At 39.3% G+C, this 16818-nt stretch overlaps 1 protein-coding gene and 1 long non-coding RNA gene across 2 annotated transcripts in view; one reads left to right on the top strand and one right to left on the bottom strand.

Annotated features, from left to right (window-relative positions):
* Positions 1-15622, bottom strand: part of LOC121594179 — a 42257-nt gene extending 26635 nt beyond the window's left edge. The window contains exon 1 of the long non-coding RNA XR_006004914.1: positions 15591-15622. This is a non-coding gene — a long non-coding RNA (uncharacterized LOC121594179). The remainder of the gene's footprint in view (positions 1-15590) is intronic.
* On the top strand, positions 2921-6683 carry LOC121594178. The gene is made up of 8 exons (XM_041917208.1): positions 2921-3292; positions 3414-3511; positions 3593-3747; positions 3816-4318; positions 5200-5275; positions 5357-5688; positions 5760-6183; positions 6251-6683. The coding sequence occupies exons 1-8, from the start codon at positions 3071-3073 to the stop codon at positions 6328-6330; spliced, it is 1890 nt and encodes a 629-aa protein (XP_041773142.1). The 5' UTR covers positions 2921-3070; the 3' UTR covers positions 6331-6683.
* Positions 15623-16818: the final 1196 nt, after the last annotated feature.

Raw genomic sequence — 16818 nt, 5'->3', positions numbered from 1 at the left:
TTGGGAACATGCCCGTCATGGATTCAAGCCCCGAATAGACCGTGCCCCCATACGTAGGACTGTGACTATCCTACTATGGTAACAATAAGTCACTGAAAGACAAGCTCACTTCACTAGTGGGGTACAAGGCATGCCTTGACCGAGAACGGTTGTTGTGCTAAGGAAGAAGAAGAAGAAAAAATAAAACTACATCGTTTTTAGAAATACGTTCTATTAAAAATATGGAACGCATGGAAGCGTTAACTTCAACAACCGTTGTCGATCAAGGCCTGTACTACAAGTGGGGTTGGCTTTCAAAGACTCTTGGATTACGCCCCATAGCAGGATAGTCAGTCCTGCGTATGGTGGCACGGTCTTTTTGGGGCTTGAACCCATGACGGGCATGTTGTTAAGTCATACGAGTTGACGACTGTACCATGAAACTGGCTGCAACTTACCTTTTTTACTTAACCCGTTAACATACCTTTTCTATCTCTCGGACCCGACGTTTACATCACGCGCCAACACACTTATATATATTGATGCTTCATTACAAATCAAAGTAAACTTGGATAATTTGCTTCATAAAATGTGCAAAAACTATCAAAAAGCAATGTCTTGAACCAATATTCCTTATCAGACTTCGTAGTCGTAAATAGTCTTACTAGACTTTAAGCCGACTTCGAAGTCTGTTAGTAGTTACCTTGGAGGCGAAACATTCAGGGTAACTGTACCAGTTTTCGGCACGCTAGTGCAGCAGTTGCACCACCGACAAACCGACGTGACACTTCGAACAAAATTAGCTTCAAAAGTTGTCTTTTTATTTCAAATGAAAATACGTCAAACACTACCGCAATCTCTATAATAATTCGCTTACTACACTGGCACAGAGGCGACACTGCTAAAACCCCTTTTTGTTTTTCTTCGCAAATTCCAATGTGTATTGTTTTATGTACTTCTCACATCTTTCGCATTGATTTGGAAACTTAAAAAATGATTTTCCTCGGTGTTTTTTTCCAATAATTCTCACAAAATCTTGCCTCACACTTCCTTCGCAATTTATAGTTAGAAAAGTTGTTTACATCGAAGCAGCAGTGAACAGAGCTTACTTTGACAGAAGTGTTCGCTTCACTGGTAAATGACAGTACTTTCGTGTGGGACACTTTTTTAACACCAGTGTCACATATTATATAATTGACAGTTTGATGGTTATATCGTATGGTGCGAACTGGCTTACAAATATTTATTTTTCTTTTAAGTTAGTGCATTGTTTATTGTAAAATTGGTGATATTTGGTACAAAAAAAGGTTATATTATGTGTCGACATACGCATTGAAGTGTTCTGATCAGTTTTAAAAGGAATATTCAGCTAAATCCAAGGTGTGTTATTGTTCTGAGTTTCGGCAAGAGCCTACAAAATTGAGCAGTCAAAAATGAACATTTACTGTGTACCTATTTTCTGCAGCATTGAAAGTGAAAAATAAATTGTTTATCGTGATTTTAAAATTCAGAACAAGTTAGAATAAATTAAATAAGCATAAAATCTTTAATATATACCACATTTTCATTATTTTACTGTTCTGATTCTCTTAATCACAAAACCTGCCGAACCAATGGCTGACAGCAAAGCTGCCAGAAAAAAAGCACAATTTATTTGATATTTTTAAAAATACTTAATGAAATGGTGTGAATTTTCGTATGTGAATAACAAATAAGTACACTTTCACTACAAAATTGTGCTTTTTGAAACTTTTTACCACATTTGTGCAAAATTTCATGTATTTAGCTACCCTGCCGAAAATAGGTACACTGCCGAAAACTGGTACTGTTACGCTACAAATCATCATCAAAAAAGCGTTTGACACTACATGCGATAAAATCCCATGCAATGGAGCACAGGGAGCACAAACGCCAAATAAATATAAATTGATCCCATGTGCCAAAAATCCACTAAACGACCTCAAAACGACTCAAACTCTCAACCTAAACGGAATCTAAAAAGACTTCGTTTTATAGACGGCGAACGACTCATGCATTCTAAAAATAGGAAAAAAAAGCTTATGGTGGCATCTGTTCGTGAGATAGACACACAGCGGAGCTTTCTTCGCTTTGAGAGCTTTCTCATCATAGCCTATGTACTATTGTATGGTTTCGCTAAAGTTATGCATCGCTAGAACTAGAACGCCGATACGATTGTTCGAATACTTTAATCCAATGATAACCACCTGCACTGAGGCACGTGAGATTTGAGTAATGCTCGTTGGTGTTAATACCCACGTATGTGATCACACGACCATTCATAAAGATTTTTGCTCAGAGTGTTGCCATGAACCATGATTACATGAAGCTAGTCAAATACATTGTAAGAAAAAGACAGCTGTATTATGATGAGTTATAAAAAGGCCGTCTATAGAGCAATTCAGTGAATCTATGAAATTTTCGTTTTTTTTTTATATGGATATTTGATTTTCATGGGTTCAAACCCCAAATAGACCGTGCCGCCATACGTAGGACTGACTATCCTGCTATGGGGGGAAATCAATAAGTCACTGAAAAGCCAACCCCACAAGTGTGTTGGCAGGCCTTGACCGGCATCGGTTGTTGAGCCAAACAAGAAGAAGAAGAAGATTTGATTTTCCAGTCGTTTAAGCTTAATCCGCGGCGCTTGAGAACCCGACGCCAGGCTCCCAAGAAGGTCTTGTTTTTGCACACATGTTTGTGAATCGCACACAAATCCATAATTTCTTTTATTTCTAGTGTTAGTCGGTCAGATATTGAATAAAAATTGATTATAACTTTTACAAGGAGAATCAGCTCGAAAATGTCACTTGGGTCAGCTAGGGACCTATTGAAGCGGTGCCATGCAGCAAAATTGTGCGAAAAAAAGCTGAGACCATTACCTCTGTTGTGTATCACTTTTCAGCTGAAGTGTTGCCATTCTTCGCAGTTGCAAAACAGAACACGCTCCAGCGTGAATTGTGGCGTCACTTCTGCGTAGCGTGATAGAATCGTACCTGTGGGAAACTCTTCTGAGCCGATTACGCATTTTTCGCCGTGGAGTGGTCAGTTAACGAAATCACAAGTTAGCATCATGAGTGAGAATCGTGGGTTTGGTTTCGGGTGTCGAGAAGCGCCGGATATTTGCGACAAGTTTTTGGAAAACCAAGGATACTACCGCAAACACACAGCATTAGACTCGTCCTCGCTGTTCCGCGTCGTCTCCGAGCAGCAGTACAGCATCCAGTTACACCACGAGGAAGTCCGCAAGCAATGTGTAAACTACATGCGCGCCAATAGAGCGCAATTTAAAAAGGTGCGTACATCTTTGGCGCGGATGACGCGCTTTCCCTAACCTCACTTTTCGTCTAAAAAGTGAATGCACAGTCTGATCTGATAGACTGATACCTTGTGTTGTCGTATCGTTTTCGCCGTAGGATATCAAGTGGGACTTTGAAGGGTATTTGGATAATATGAGTCGGCAGAAAACGCACGGTACCCTGGTGGAACTGAAAGCCTTGGCGCATCTGCACAAGTAAGTAGTAGCTTTTCTTCATTCCCGTGAAATAGCTGTGCTGTGAACTACATCTCATAACCTAATGTTTTGATTGCACAGAGCGAATGTTCGGTTGTTCGAGCCGTTTGCCGATGGAAAATGGTTCCTGCAGAATGATTCGTACGATAATCTTTGGAGAGTGTTTATCGGGCGTAATAATCATTTCGATTCGATTTATACCATGGACCACATTACTAATATGGCCGAATGCCAAGGTAAGAAGGGCAATTTATGCTCATAGTCCTATAGTAATCTAACCCCCCTTTAAATCCTGTTCCTCTAGCGATAGTGTATGACATACTGTACACGAAGGTGTTGCTAATGCCTGACGTGCAGTATGCGGTTGAGCGGATGCTGCACGATCCTGAAGATCACAGGATCGCGTACGACGAAGACGAGCAAGGTAGCAAAGTCGTCACAACAGAAGATGGCCGACAAATGAAGCTGAGCGCGGCTAGCGAAACGGAATGCGTGCTGAAGAATTCGCAACTGTGTCATTTCCATAACATAACAAACTTTGATGCGATTCAGCAGTTCTTCGCCATCCATGGTTCGGCCGAGGGCTACCGTGTGTACGTTGGGCTGAACGTGCGCCAGGGTGTAAAAAAGCCGAATCCGTTGCTGGAGGACCAAAACTTGTCCTGCGTGCGTCAGTTGCTGAACCTAGGCATTACGCCGTTCCCGTACAAGGTGGCCAAAGCACTCGATCGTAACATCTACCGGAACGTGGAGTTTGACGTGTGGCACGAGATCCGGGCGGAGAAATGGAAAGCACATCTTTTGCAGGTGAGTGTTTTACGATACATAACGGGATGTTGAACGAAATGTGTATTTTAAATCTGATTTCCACACGCTGGCTTGCTGGGGAGTCAACTCATCAAGTCAAGTCATCAACTACTCTTGCCCTTTTTTCTCTTGTGATCCACTCCGGTATTGCCTTTGCAAACCATCGAGTGAGGTTTGAGTTTTGATTTCTGATCGGGATTACGGTGAAAAGAATCTGCTTCGAATACAATGCAGTCCTGGTCCAAATAGATATTGAAGATAAAACAAAATAGTTTTCATTAGAATTGTGTATATCCCAATGTTAAATGCTCAATGCATGAAGATTCCTTCTGTGTTCTGTGTTCTACACGTACGGTTGTTACAATTGTTCAGTTGTAGCTTATGCGAGATAAACCATTTTATCTCATCCGATGACTATCAAACTTGTCACTATCAGATGACCAAGCTTCTCGGTTAATCCTGAAGTGTAGCAGGGTCCTGTATTTCAAAAACAACTACGGCAGCTCGAGTCGATGTTCTTTTGCTGCGGGGAAACACGACAAGAAGCGAACTGTGTACATATTTTGAATTTGACGAGCAACCACGTGGCGCTGACTGTAAAATCCGTACAACTTGCAAGCAACAATTGTGTGCTCAACAACATTAAACCAACGCCCTATTGCCACATAAGGTTATGGCATCCGATCCTAGCCAATAGCCGCCATATGATAACCATATTCAATTGTTTGGTTATCTGGTTATCATACTAACCCGTTGTGGGTGAATGACCAACTTATGAACCAACTTATGTAATGTTTTTAATATTTACCGAGCCCCTCTGTACACCGGAAGTACATGGAAGTAGATTAGCAGTATAAAATGTTGTTTCTATATATTTGCAGATAACACACAGAGCACATAACGAGAACCAAATCGATCAAACGAGACAGTCTTACGAAGATAGATATATGGATGGAGGTAAGAGTTATGTGTGAGACGATGATTAGCTTTGTTTAAATACACGGAAAACTCGAATCATGTTACGTCCATCTTTCATAGGCAATCGTCGAGGCAAGCGTATAGAATTCGTTAAAAATCCGTTTATAGAGCCGTCAGAGATGAATGAACTGATCGATGCCATAGCAGAAGAGGAGCCCCCTGCACAGCATTTGAACACAAACGAAGTAGCCGATCCTCATCTGGCACTTGTGCCCTATCCGGTGGAGCAGTGCGAGTATCTTCCGCCACCAGTTCAGTTCGGCGACACGAACGCGGTTAGTGTGGTGGCCTCCGATCAAAACCAATTGCCATTTGGTGACAAGAACGGACAGTGTCCTGTAGGAGGGATAGGATGCTGTACAATTCTCCCGTTCTACCCTGTTGCTCCAATGGTACGTGGGGGATTGGGATGAAGATTTGAATGCTGAACAGCACAACACATACTGATATTTGTGTGTTTTAGACATTTCATGCATTACCTGGAATGAATCAAATGCACCAGCAGCTGCCCGCCATTATGCCAAATAACAATCAACAGCTTGTTTCCGAACAACAGCAACAGCAACAGGCATTTGTGCCGAACTCCTCCACGGTGATTCAAGCTTCCAACGATTGTTCAATGCTGTACCATATGCAACAAACTCAGATAACTCAGCAGGTGTTGCAGCATCAAATGCAACAGCAGCAGCTCCAGCAACAGCAGCAACTCCAGCAACAGCAGCAGCTCCAGCAACAGCAGCAGCAGCAGCAACAGCAGCAGCTTCAGCAGCACCAATATCAGCAGCAGCAACCGCAAATCATTTGCCCATACGTTCCGATTGCTGGACATGCACCGTACATACATGGGTGCATTTATAACTGTGTGCCAAACGTAGGGGAAGGAAGCAGTAAGTTTCGTACAGGATGAAATTGGCCTATTAGCTAGTAATATGTACTAAATTCTTTATTTCACAGATCATGGAACTATAGCGTTGACGTACGATATAAATCCGTTGAACTCACCGCCGCCTTTCAATTGTGCCCAATTTTGCTAATTTAATGGTTAATTTCTTCTGTAAGTGTGTAGTCCTTATTTCCGGTGTGGTTTTGTTTGAAATTTGTTAACCATATTTCTATGTGAATTTATTTACAAATTCGGCCTTACTCTCACAACTTTCTTCGTTAAAAGTTGATCGAGATAATTGAAAGAAAATATCAAACAACTTCATTTAACATGCGCCGCGATTTTGTTTTTTCAGTGTTGTTTTGTAACTGATTCGGATTTTCTTAATTTTTATGTTTTTCTATTAATCGATTATTAGTACTTCTATGAATTCCTCACGTACTTCGCGAAAGCAACGAACAAGCTCAGTGTTTCTTACGAAATGTTAATAAAAGGACAGTGTAATCAGAAAAATATGTTATGTATTCATTTTGGCTGGATCGGTCCCATTGTACATTCATCAACTCGAACGACTCAATAACATGGCCCGTCATGGGTTCGAGCCTAGAATGGACCGTCCCCCCGTAGCAAGGATCGACTATCCGGCTGCGTGGTAATGAATTAAATCCCGAAAACCTGTAAAGGAGGCCGGCATGTCCGCGTTAGTAAGTTACGCCAAATAGAAGAAGATTTATGTCGTATCCGGGAGTCTCGTAACTAGTCTTAGAACAGGAAGCGCACCATCCGATGGCAGTTTTTGGTTTCTACGATGCATTTGTTCAGATCATTTTTCAGTGTGAACATGCCCATGGTTCGTCTCATATAAGTGATGTAGTTAGTTTGGTCTTGGATACGGTCACCATATGATAACTTTGAACTCGAGCTGGCCAGGGTGGCCTTCAAACATCGTTAAGGAAGTACATCGTTTTGCAGATATTGGCAGAACTGAGGTGGATACTGTTTCGAAGCGACACTTGATCGTTCAGGCATAGATAATAGAAACCCTTAAGAGAGTTCCCTTATTGGAATCGTTGTATGTAGTTTAGAGGCCTTACCTGGGGTAGGGCGACGTAAATAAACTCAATAAATGGGAAGCCGATAGATGTAGGAAGGGCACAGTCCTATCCTGACAGAACGAACGAATCTGACTTGCCATGGTGGGAGTTGGTTTTATTTCTACTCATGTGAGGTTGTAGGTTTCATACATTTGGTTCCGGGTTGTATGTTTGGAAGTTAATGTTTTCAATAAGTTAGTTACGTTTGTCTGTTGTTGACAAGAACTATGGTTCTTGTCACTACGTTCCTGTTTTGGGTTAATAAATTGTTCCAATCTACGCAATGCTTTTGTTGTGTTAGTGAAAAAGCTAATTTACATTGTATGGGGCGAGTTTCTCTAAGTTCATGTATGTTCTGTGTTGCAGATGTGCTTTAGGAGAATAACAAAAATAATGAAATTGTTTGAAGATATTCTTTTCATTCAATTTTACTGTGTTTTTTTGCTATGATTATTTTGTTCAGCATTAAAATCGTTCTTATCTCTTGAGGTGATATTTTATGAAAATAGTTCTATTATCTAGAGATAAATAATTTTATTAATTTAATTGGGGCATATTTGATTTCCTTCTATAATATTTTGATTCGTCAATGTTTCGTTTGTTAGGTCCATTTTTTTGGTTTTCTGCTTTTATCGATTTTATGATTGTTATCATTGAGATAATATTATTTAAATTTTTCGTAAGCAATGTTTTTTTACATTTTTGTTTTTTCACATAATGTGGAGTAATACATTTTTCTAGTCGTTTTATACTGACAATATGATTAATTGCTTGATTCATTTATATACTTCTTTGATTTGGTGCTACGTTTTCATCATTAATTTCTATGTTAGCTAGCAGTAATATACTCTATTTAACGTATTCTTCAACAATATTTTTTCTCATTGACGCTAATTACATTAATCGTTCGTATAAATTGCTCGTTTTCATGTTTACAATTACAGGCGTCCCCCGAGTTACGACCCCCTCGAGTTACGACGATTCGCAGATACGACGATTTTGATTTTGACAGTGAAAAGTTGTCATCGAGCAGAAATTGATGTACAGGTGTCCCCCGAGATACGACTGTATTTGGGACCGAAAAAAAGTCCCAACGCAAGGCGTAAGTCGAAAAAGTCGTATGTCGAATATCTGTCAATGTAAAGTTTATAACCGATGTTGAAGAGTCGAAATCTATGATATCGTGTTATAACCGATGTTGAAGAGTCGAAATCTATGATATCGTGTTTTTTATTTGAAACAATGTTCGATAATGTATTAATTTTACACAAAAAGTCGTTTATACGATATAGATATGCAATATCGGGTAGTTGTGGAATCTTTGGAAATTTGTGTGTAACGGTTATCAGCTCAGAAATTCAAAAATATACGTCAATTTCTTCTCGATGACAACTTTTTACTGTCAAAAATCAAAATCGTCGTATCTGCGAATCGTCGTAACTCGAGGGGGTCGTAACTCGGGGGACGCCTGTATATTTTTGAATTTCTGAGCTGATAACCGTTACACACAAATTTCCAAAGATTCCACAACTACCCGATATTGAATATCTATATTGTGTAAACGACTTTTTGTGTAAAATTTATACATTATCGAACATTATTTCAAATAAAAAACACGATATAATAGATTTCGACTCTTCAACTTCGGTTATAAACTTTACATTGACAGATATTCGACATACGATTTTTTCGACTTACGCCTTGCGTTGGGACTTTTTTTCGGTCCCAAATACAGTCGTATCTCGGGGGACACCTGTATTGTTATTGTTAGTACCATTTTCGTAATTTTGGTAATTTATCATTTTCCTTAATTATTCTTTCTGAGTCATCACTTGACCTTTTTTTCATTAATTGTTTCATTGTTTCATGCATTCCTTCTTTTTACTTTATCATTATATGATTTGTCATTTTAGTTCGTTTTGCTATAAAAATCTATATAATCTTGTTACGCTTGACTGTTCGTTTAATTAGTATTTCTATAACCCTTGTGATTTTGATTGTAAATACGTTTCTTATGTACTTCATTATTATTATTTAATTGCATATGATTTCTGTTATGTTCTGTTCTGATGTAATAGCATTGGATTTTATTTGATTTAATCTAACTATCATTGTTATAGTTGTATTCCTGATAATGATATCCTTGGTTAACTTGATTTTTACTACTACAATTGTTCAACTGATTTTGACGTTTATAGAAACTGAAGTTGTCATTATTTATATTATTGTAGTGGTTTGATGTTGTTTTAGTTGTTATAGATTGATTAAAATTTTAAATAATTTGTTTGCCTCTATGTTGCAAATCCCTAAAATGTTTTCTATCATCGTTATATGATCCTTGAACATTATTTATCTGTGTTGCGTTGAGCAACAGATCAAATCGCGATCGAAATCAGATAATTTTACAGTCTTTATTATAACGCGTAAATTGCCGTTTAATGTTAGGATAAAGTAAAAGTAAAAACTTCTGTTTTCTCTCGTGGTTATTCAGAGAAAGATCCCAGCGCTTTATCCTGCTATCTTTTATCATCCTATCTTTCGTTAAATTTCTCCTCTCTCCAGTTTCCGCTATTCTCTCTTTTACCTATCGCTTACGCTATTTATTTAGATTTTACACTGGGCAGTCAGTGTTAGCGAAACCATCGCAGCAATCTGTGTTCGATGTTCTGCTTAGTTTCCCATCCATGTACTATTCTAGTTGCTTTGTATATTGTTACAAAAATTTTCCTATAATGATGGCTGTTCTTAAGTATTTATTTTAAATCTTTTCAATCAGAGTTTCCACTCTTTTTCTTACTGCCAATTCATTTGCAACATCGGCTGGTATATTTTTTTGTATATATAACACTTAATTTTTCAGTAAGCTCTTCTATCTCGTTACATAGGGGTTTTAAGTTCTTTGATTTTAACGCTTTCATATCGGATATTATATTTCCTTGTTCTATCTTTTTCTCGCATCGTGATCTTATATCCTCCACTATTTCTTCTACTGTTGATAAATTTGAAATTATTCCTGATTCAGCTTTTCCTGTTAATCTCGTATAGATAAATTCAACAAGTATTGATTCCTGGTCTGCTGGAAACATTTTTTTTTTTGCAAATCGTATCGATCTTATGAATGAGTTCATTTGTTCATTTGAGCCATTATATATAGGGTCCAGAGCCAAGGCGTCTTCCAAATTGAATTGTGCCATTATTTGCTTCTCAATGTTTTTCAATTCGGTGTAATTGTTTTAGATGATCTTTTCTAATTCATTTTGTTGTTTAGTATGTGTTGTGTAATTTGTACTGGAAATATAGGCTAAAGAAAATGTTCAGAGGCGGTTACCAAAATAAGCCTACTATCCTGCCTTCTATTTGGATTATTTAAGCTTAATTCAATATCGGAAAAAGGTAATGTCTTAAACTCGAATGCTTGGCTCGTCTTTGCATTTACGTTTAAATGTACTTTGCCACGTTATATTTATTCATTCATCTTCATCTGATATGACAGGAAACTAAATTCCTAACCTAAATTCCTAAATTCCACGAAACTAAATTGTATGTATTTATTGTTCCTGATGCTGTTGCTGATGCTACGCTTAATCTATACCAGCCTGGTGTTTAATCGGTGTTTAGTACATGTACTAAATGTTTGATGTGAATTTTCTACGATGTCGTCGCTCGATTTCTCGTCGTGGTAAGGATACTTATCCATTCACGCCTGCCAATCCATATTTGGCAGTTGTATCGCATTGGCTTTTCGTCTTCCACGTTGGGAACGGTAGTTCCAATAAATCATGCTGGCCTTCATGAATGGCACATTTTCATTGGTAACGCTTATTAAGAGGCGAATAAGGCCAATTGGCTCAAAGTCTCTATAAAAATAAAGAAAATAAAATTGGTAACGCTTATGGTTTCACTGCACGTTATTTACGGTGTTTTGGGTTTGGTGCGTTATTTCTCCCTTCGAGGTGGTTCTGCTTTGCAAACCGATCGCTAGAATGTTTTTTTTTATTCATGACGAACAGCTTTGACGTATTGCTTAAAAGTGTTTATTTATAACGTTGTTGGATTTTTGTACGTTGAGGTACATTCTCACAATATCATAAAAAATCGGATTTTTTTCGTCGCGGATAAATGTTCTCCACAACACTTTTTTTCACTCTATACGGTTCATCACTTATATTTTCGATGAATTGTTATTTAGTGTACACCACACTGTACTTGCTTCTGGCTGCTCATTAACCATCATTGTCTATTGTGGAACACTTGTGCTAGCTGCGCTCTTGAATATTCGGTAACAAAAATTGCACATTTGACAATTTTTCTCACTTTCCGTCGATCGCTGGTTACGGTCTCGATAGTTTTTGGTGCGTTAACACGATCATATTTTACTTGAAAATAATTTACTTAAACCTCTGCCCGCCGTTTGCAGATTAAGGTCCCGGTCACCATGTAGTAAGTTTGGTCCTGCCACGATCACCTTGTAATGTTCGGTTCGGGTTGCAATGGGTAGAGTAGCGGTGCCGGATAATCAAACATCACACGCGTCGGTAAATGCGATGCAGAGCTTCGGATATTGGACACTAGAAGCCATCGGGGCTTAGTACGACAAAGGGACACCAAAAAATAAAATAACACATTATTGTATTCGATTGTGAGCCCGACCCAACTTGTGAGAATGAATAACAATGAATGAATGCGAGGTGCGAGTGCGTCTTGAACGGTTCAAGAGCGGGTCTAAACCGAACGAATGAGTGCGTGCCGAGGTTTTATCGTGCATCTTTATTTTTACGGTGCTATTCTCTTCGGTTAGATTTTGAGTTTACGCTTCACTTTCTGTCATGTGGTAACAATTATGCTGTATGATCATTTCTTGGGTTTTACACATGTTTGCAATTATTCTGTAAGGTCAGCTCTTGGGTTTATGTTTACACAGTGTTTTGTTATACGCTTGTGGAATTCTATTTGTACACACATAGGTAGAGTGTTTCCTATTTCATAATTTATGACCTGACAGTTGCCATCAAGTAATGTTAGGTGTTTACACTTGCTAGTGCATCCTAACGGATTTTTGTGCTTGTTAATGTTTTTCTCACATTTGGAAGTTGGTGTGTGGTCTGCGTGTTTTTAAAGCGTTTTCTGCTGATTTACATTTATTATTCATTTGTGTTTATTTCTTGAGTGGTTGAAAGTTGATCGTTTGTATTGTGTATTGACAATTTCTGTTCTTTGTATTTATTAGGTGTAAGGAGAAATGTTTGTGAACTGATTTTTAACAGTATGGCATGTGCACGCATGCAGTGAGTTTTATGTTTGATTAGTACAAGCAAGCTAGAGGATGGATCTTCCATGTCGTACGATCAAGGAAAAATATTTCATAAATATATGGGTTGGTGTGGTATGGATAAGGCCAGACAGCACAACAACGGAATGTTTTCAATAACAAGACTAATTTCATATCATAGAATGTGTTATGATCTTTAAAGAATGGTTCTGAATGGTGCTTCCCAATGTGAGAGTAATTATTACTTGTGTAATTGGTTTCAATGGTATGCTGATACCTTCAACACATCTCTATTTGGCTATGGTTCCAATGGAAAACCTTTAAAAACCTTTAAACAAGCGCTCTCTACTTTCATCGAAGCAAATTTCCAAGCAAATCGTCCACGACGGTAGGTTAGATTGCCAATTAATTAACATTCCTTGGTTCGCGATTTATCTTCACATTAGAACTGTTCGGTAAAACACCGCACCGCAATAATTACGTCTGGAACGATTTTCACTCATTAAATCTAACCGAGTTCGCATATCACTAGCTTAATGATATGCCCTTGTTCTAACAGCTCAAGAACGGGTGTGTAGCCGACGCGGAAGCTTTTTCAGTGAAATTATCAAACCAATTGGGTAGCTCACTTGCCACCAACCGGCGTGCCGTGTACAAACCGATACTTTTCCTACGTGATTGATGATGGCTTTAAAAGGCACAGCAGCGGAGCGATGGTTTTTAGGAGTCTCGTTTCATCACACTCATAAATTAATTAATGACTTTCCGTTTCCGTTTGACAGACTTTGCGTTCGACGATAGGTGGTATAAGAAGAATTCAAATGTTGAGCTTTCAAAAACCCTTGCTACTAGGGGCTACGCAAGGGAAGGGCAAGGCACTGCAATCACGCTAATAAGGAGTGGTAAATTATCTTCGGGTTTATTGCTTAAGTTATCTTCCGTTTTATATGTTGCATGAACGGCCTTGCTGTTTCATATTGTTTTTTTTTTAAATAAATACCAAAACACTACAAACTTTGAACTTGGTCACTATTTACTGCTCCGTCTTCTCATAATCTTAGGTACAAGTGCACATGATTTATTGAAGAAAATTGGATCCGTTTACTTCTTGTACACGCGAATAAATCGATCAGCAAAAAAGTGTACGATGTGTTAAATGACATTTTTTCCATAAAATACCCAATTTCAAGAGGCTAATGTAATAAGCCATTAATTTTCTTAGGAGTTTTCGCTACAGACGCCGTTCTTTCGTGCGCTACTAAGCGCATGCCATCATCGAGTCTTAGCCTTAGCGCGCGGCCATCATTCCAAGCACACCGCTCCGATGCCAAGACCGCAATCATCAAGAATGATAAATTTCATTTCGCTCGTTTTATAAGAAGCCCCCGTATCCCTCAATTGTGGGCCAAACACAAGGATGCGCCAGCATAATTCTCTGTGCAGGATTGAAGGGCAAGAAATAGATTTGTAATTCTCACCGACAGCGCCTATCAATTAAAGTCGTAAGATACATCGGAGAACCAATTCACCGCCGACGGGATATGACGGATTAACTGACTGAAAGGTCATCGAACACAACGGTACGAATGAATAGCATTATTACAGATGATTTATAGCCTTTTTTCGCTGGGCTGGTGGAACAAAAAAAAATAGATACATAACGACGCCGGTGGTGGTTTCGATGTTAGACAGGAAAGGTCTCAAAAATGAAGGAAAATGATAAATGATTTAGTGTTCTTTTGAATTGAGCGTGATTTGCTGTCGTGGTTTCACAGACCGTGTGTGCGTTTATTAGGGAAAACATGCGGTTACCAATCATCTCGGTTCCATTCACTGGCTCGTAGATGGATTTAAGGATCATAAGTAAAATTATACTGCTGCCTAGTGGTGATCCTGCAGGCAAAAGACGCTATTTTGTTTGATAAGGATCTAGTGTGATGCCAAAAAAAAATAAAACAATGCTGAAATCAAAAGATCAACCAATGTTAACAAAGCACGCATGTAATCGGATCGCATTCTTCTCCAAAGCTTCCACAACAGTTCACTCAGCTATAAACGTAAAAACAGACACTAATGAAAGGTTTCGACTTCATTAAAATTGAATCCTTGAATGTAGTGTGTCCAGGATTCCCGTCCCACCACGCCGGAAAAGCCGGCTCGTCGAGCGTGAGTCGGCATGCGTTGTCGTTGCTTTTTCGAGTGCTCACTTTGAAGTCGTTTTCAATTTGCTTTATGTAAATTTTACGTCACTCATCTCTTAAATGAAGGGATAAAATATGCATGCCCGTCTTGGTTCATCAACGAAATGGATCACCTGCCGAAGCACTTAAGAAAGAGGGGGCGCTCACTTTTTCAGCTTGCAAACATACCCACAAAAACGTCATTATAAATACATGACTCCTCAGGGGGGAGGTGGAGTGAAAACCCCCAAACAAACTAAATCTTGGCCGACCCCTCCCCCGTGTGTGCGCCCGAGTGGGAGTGACGGGGTTGTGGATTGAAACGTCGTTGGTTGTTCCTTCGCGAATTAATTTCTTTGATCTGATGCTATTTTCTTTTCCCTACTTTCCACACATACTTTTGCTTATTGACAAACACATACACACATATGAAAGGATTCGGATTAAGCCGGAGCTCTTAATCCGATGTACTCTAGCATACGGTTGGTAGTTGCATCATTCCAGTAGATGCGGATAAATTACAATCATTTTTAATTAAATCGTATTTAGCTCCTCTCACGGACAATGTAACGCTGGTAAAACTCAACAAAAAAAATCTATATCGGCAACCGATACTGCTGCGGCGTTCCGGCCAGCATTAATGCTGCAATCATTCATCCTCCCTACGTAATTTCATTTGCTTTGCACTAATGGCACTTAAACACCCGGTAATTATGTTAATAGCTCTGGAAAGTACGTAACTCCATCACACAGCCAAGCAAGCATGCAAGCAGTATCGTTATGAACATGATGACATTAACCATTGATTTTTCTCTTCCACGACGAAAAGATGAACGACCAATTACGTGTTTCGTTAAAATTTCCTTACCGTTTGGGTGTATAATAAATCTCTTGGCAAATGTTCTGCTGCATCACATAAACAGAGAAATGTTTTTAAAATTGTGAAAGAATGTATGATATTATGAATTTATCCCAAAAAAAATCGTAAAATAGCTCTCTGTGGCTTATAGTACTGTTACCACTATCACTATCACCAAATAGAGATAATGGGGCAAATGGTAGAGCCACTCAAGGCTACTCCTTCCATAGTAGGTTCTTCTTTCCTTGTAAGGGCTAAACCATCCATCAGGCGAGCGCGGCAGCAGCAGTAGGCTCTGGTTATTGATTTTCTTCCAATCCATCGTCAAAACGAACTGATTGAAACAGATTGCTTACGGAAGGAAGCAAGAAATTCCTGCCTAGGCACACGTAATGCGGCAGGATACTTCCGAATGGAATTTGAAGTGCTTGTTGTAGGGTGGCGGTGGTGTCTCGTAATTTACACTTACCTTGTACGGTCGGGATTTCTCTCGTGCAATGCTGTTGCTGCTGTTGCTGCTTGCTCGAGATGGAAATTTGATACATTTTCCACTATGCTCAGCATCTACTAGTACGACGATGCTGCTGCTGCTGCGGCTGCAAGACCGGTGAAAGGTGAAGTTTTTCTTTTCAAGGATAAAATATCGAAGATTTCTAGGCTGGTTGTATTATTTTTCTTTCTTTTTTTGTAGCAACATCATCGCCACCACCACCAGGCACTAGTAGTAGTAGCACCAACAGCAAGGAATAGTTCCACTGTACATGGCGCGGCGAAACTAGGGCAAAAGGAAGCTGTTATGCAAATTGAATTCCAACGTCTAGCCTCTCTTGGAAGCCAGGCTGCTTTATGGTACATTCCGGCTTCGCTTTCATTCCGCTCACCCACTCCGGGCCCCGTCAGTACAAACACACGCGCCGAACAATGCTAACAAGCGTAAGCCATCTTCTCGATCATCGGCAAGGATGAACAAAGGACCTTCCCTTTTTTTTAAAGTTCTGCTCCACAATAGTCAAAGCCGAAGAGGTACGGGTTTTGAAATGCAACCAGGTTAAATTAATAAGCATATTCGAAAGATTAGGCGGATACTACGGGTGGTAAGCAGGTGTAGATGGCGAGGTAAGGAAAGGAGTATAATGGGTTATCAAAACGGCAACGTTGGGTTATCCTCCAGCTGCTACATCTATATCTGACCATCGATAGCCACTTTCACTTCGTTTCTCCAACTCATTCCCTCCTC

The sequence above is a fragment of the Anopheles merus genome, chromosome 2L (assembly GCF_017562075.2).
Source record: "Anopheles merus strain MAF chromosome 2L, AmerM5.1, whole genome shotgun sequence".
NCBI classification, from domain to species: domain Eukaryota; kingdom Metazoa; phylum Arthropoda; class Insecta; order Diptera; family Culicidae; genus Anopheles; species Anopheles merus.
The sequence above is the reverse complement of the archived record's forward strand: the minus strand, read 5'-3'. Positions and strand labels throughout refer to the sequence as shown.

What these genes read in the sequence shown, in the direction of transcription:
- LOC121594178 (XM_041917208.1), top strand. Translation starts at nt 3,071, where the DNA reads ATGAGTGAGAATCGTGGGTTTGGTTTCGGGTGTCGAGAAGCGCCGGAT. An exon ending in GCCTTGGCGCATCTGCACAA is followed by an intron (nt 3,512 to 3,592) that starts GTAAGTAGTAGC and finishes TTGATTGCACAG; the next exon opens with AGCGAATGTTCGGTTGTTCG. An exon ending in GGAAAGCACATCTTTTGCAG is followed by an intron (nt 4,319 to 5,199) that starts GTGAGTGTTTTA and finishes ATATATTTGCAG; the next exon opens with ATAACACACAGAGCACATAA.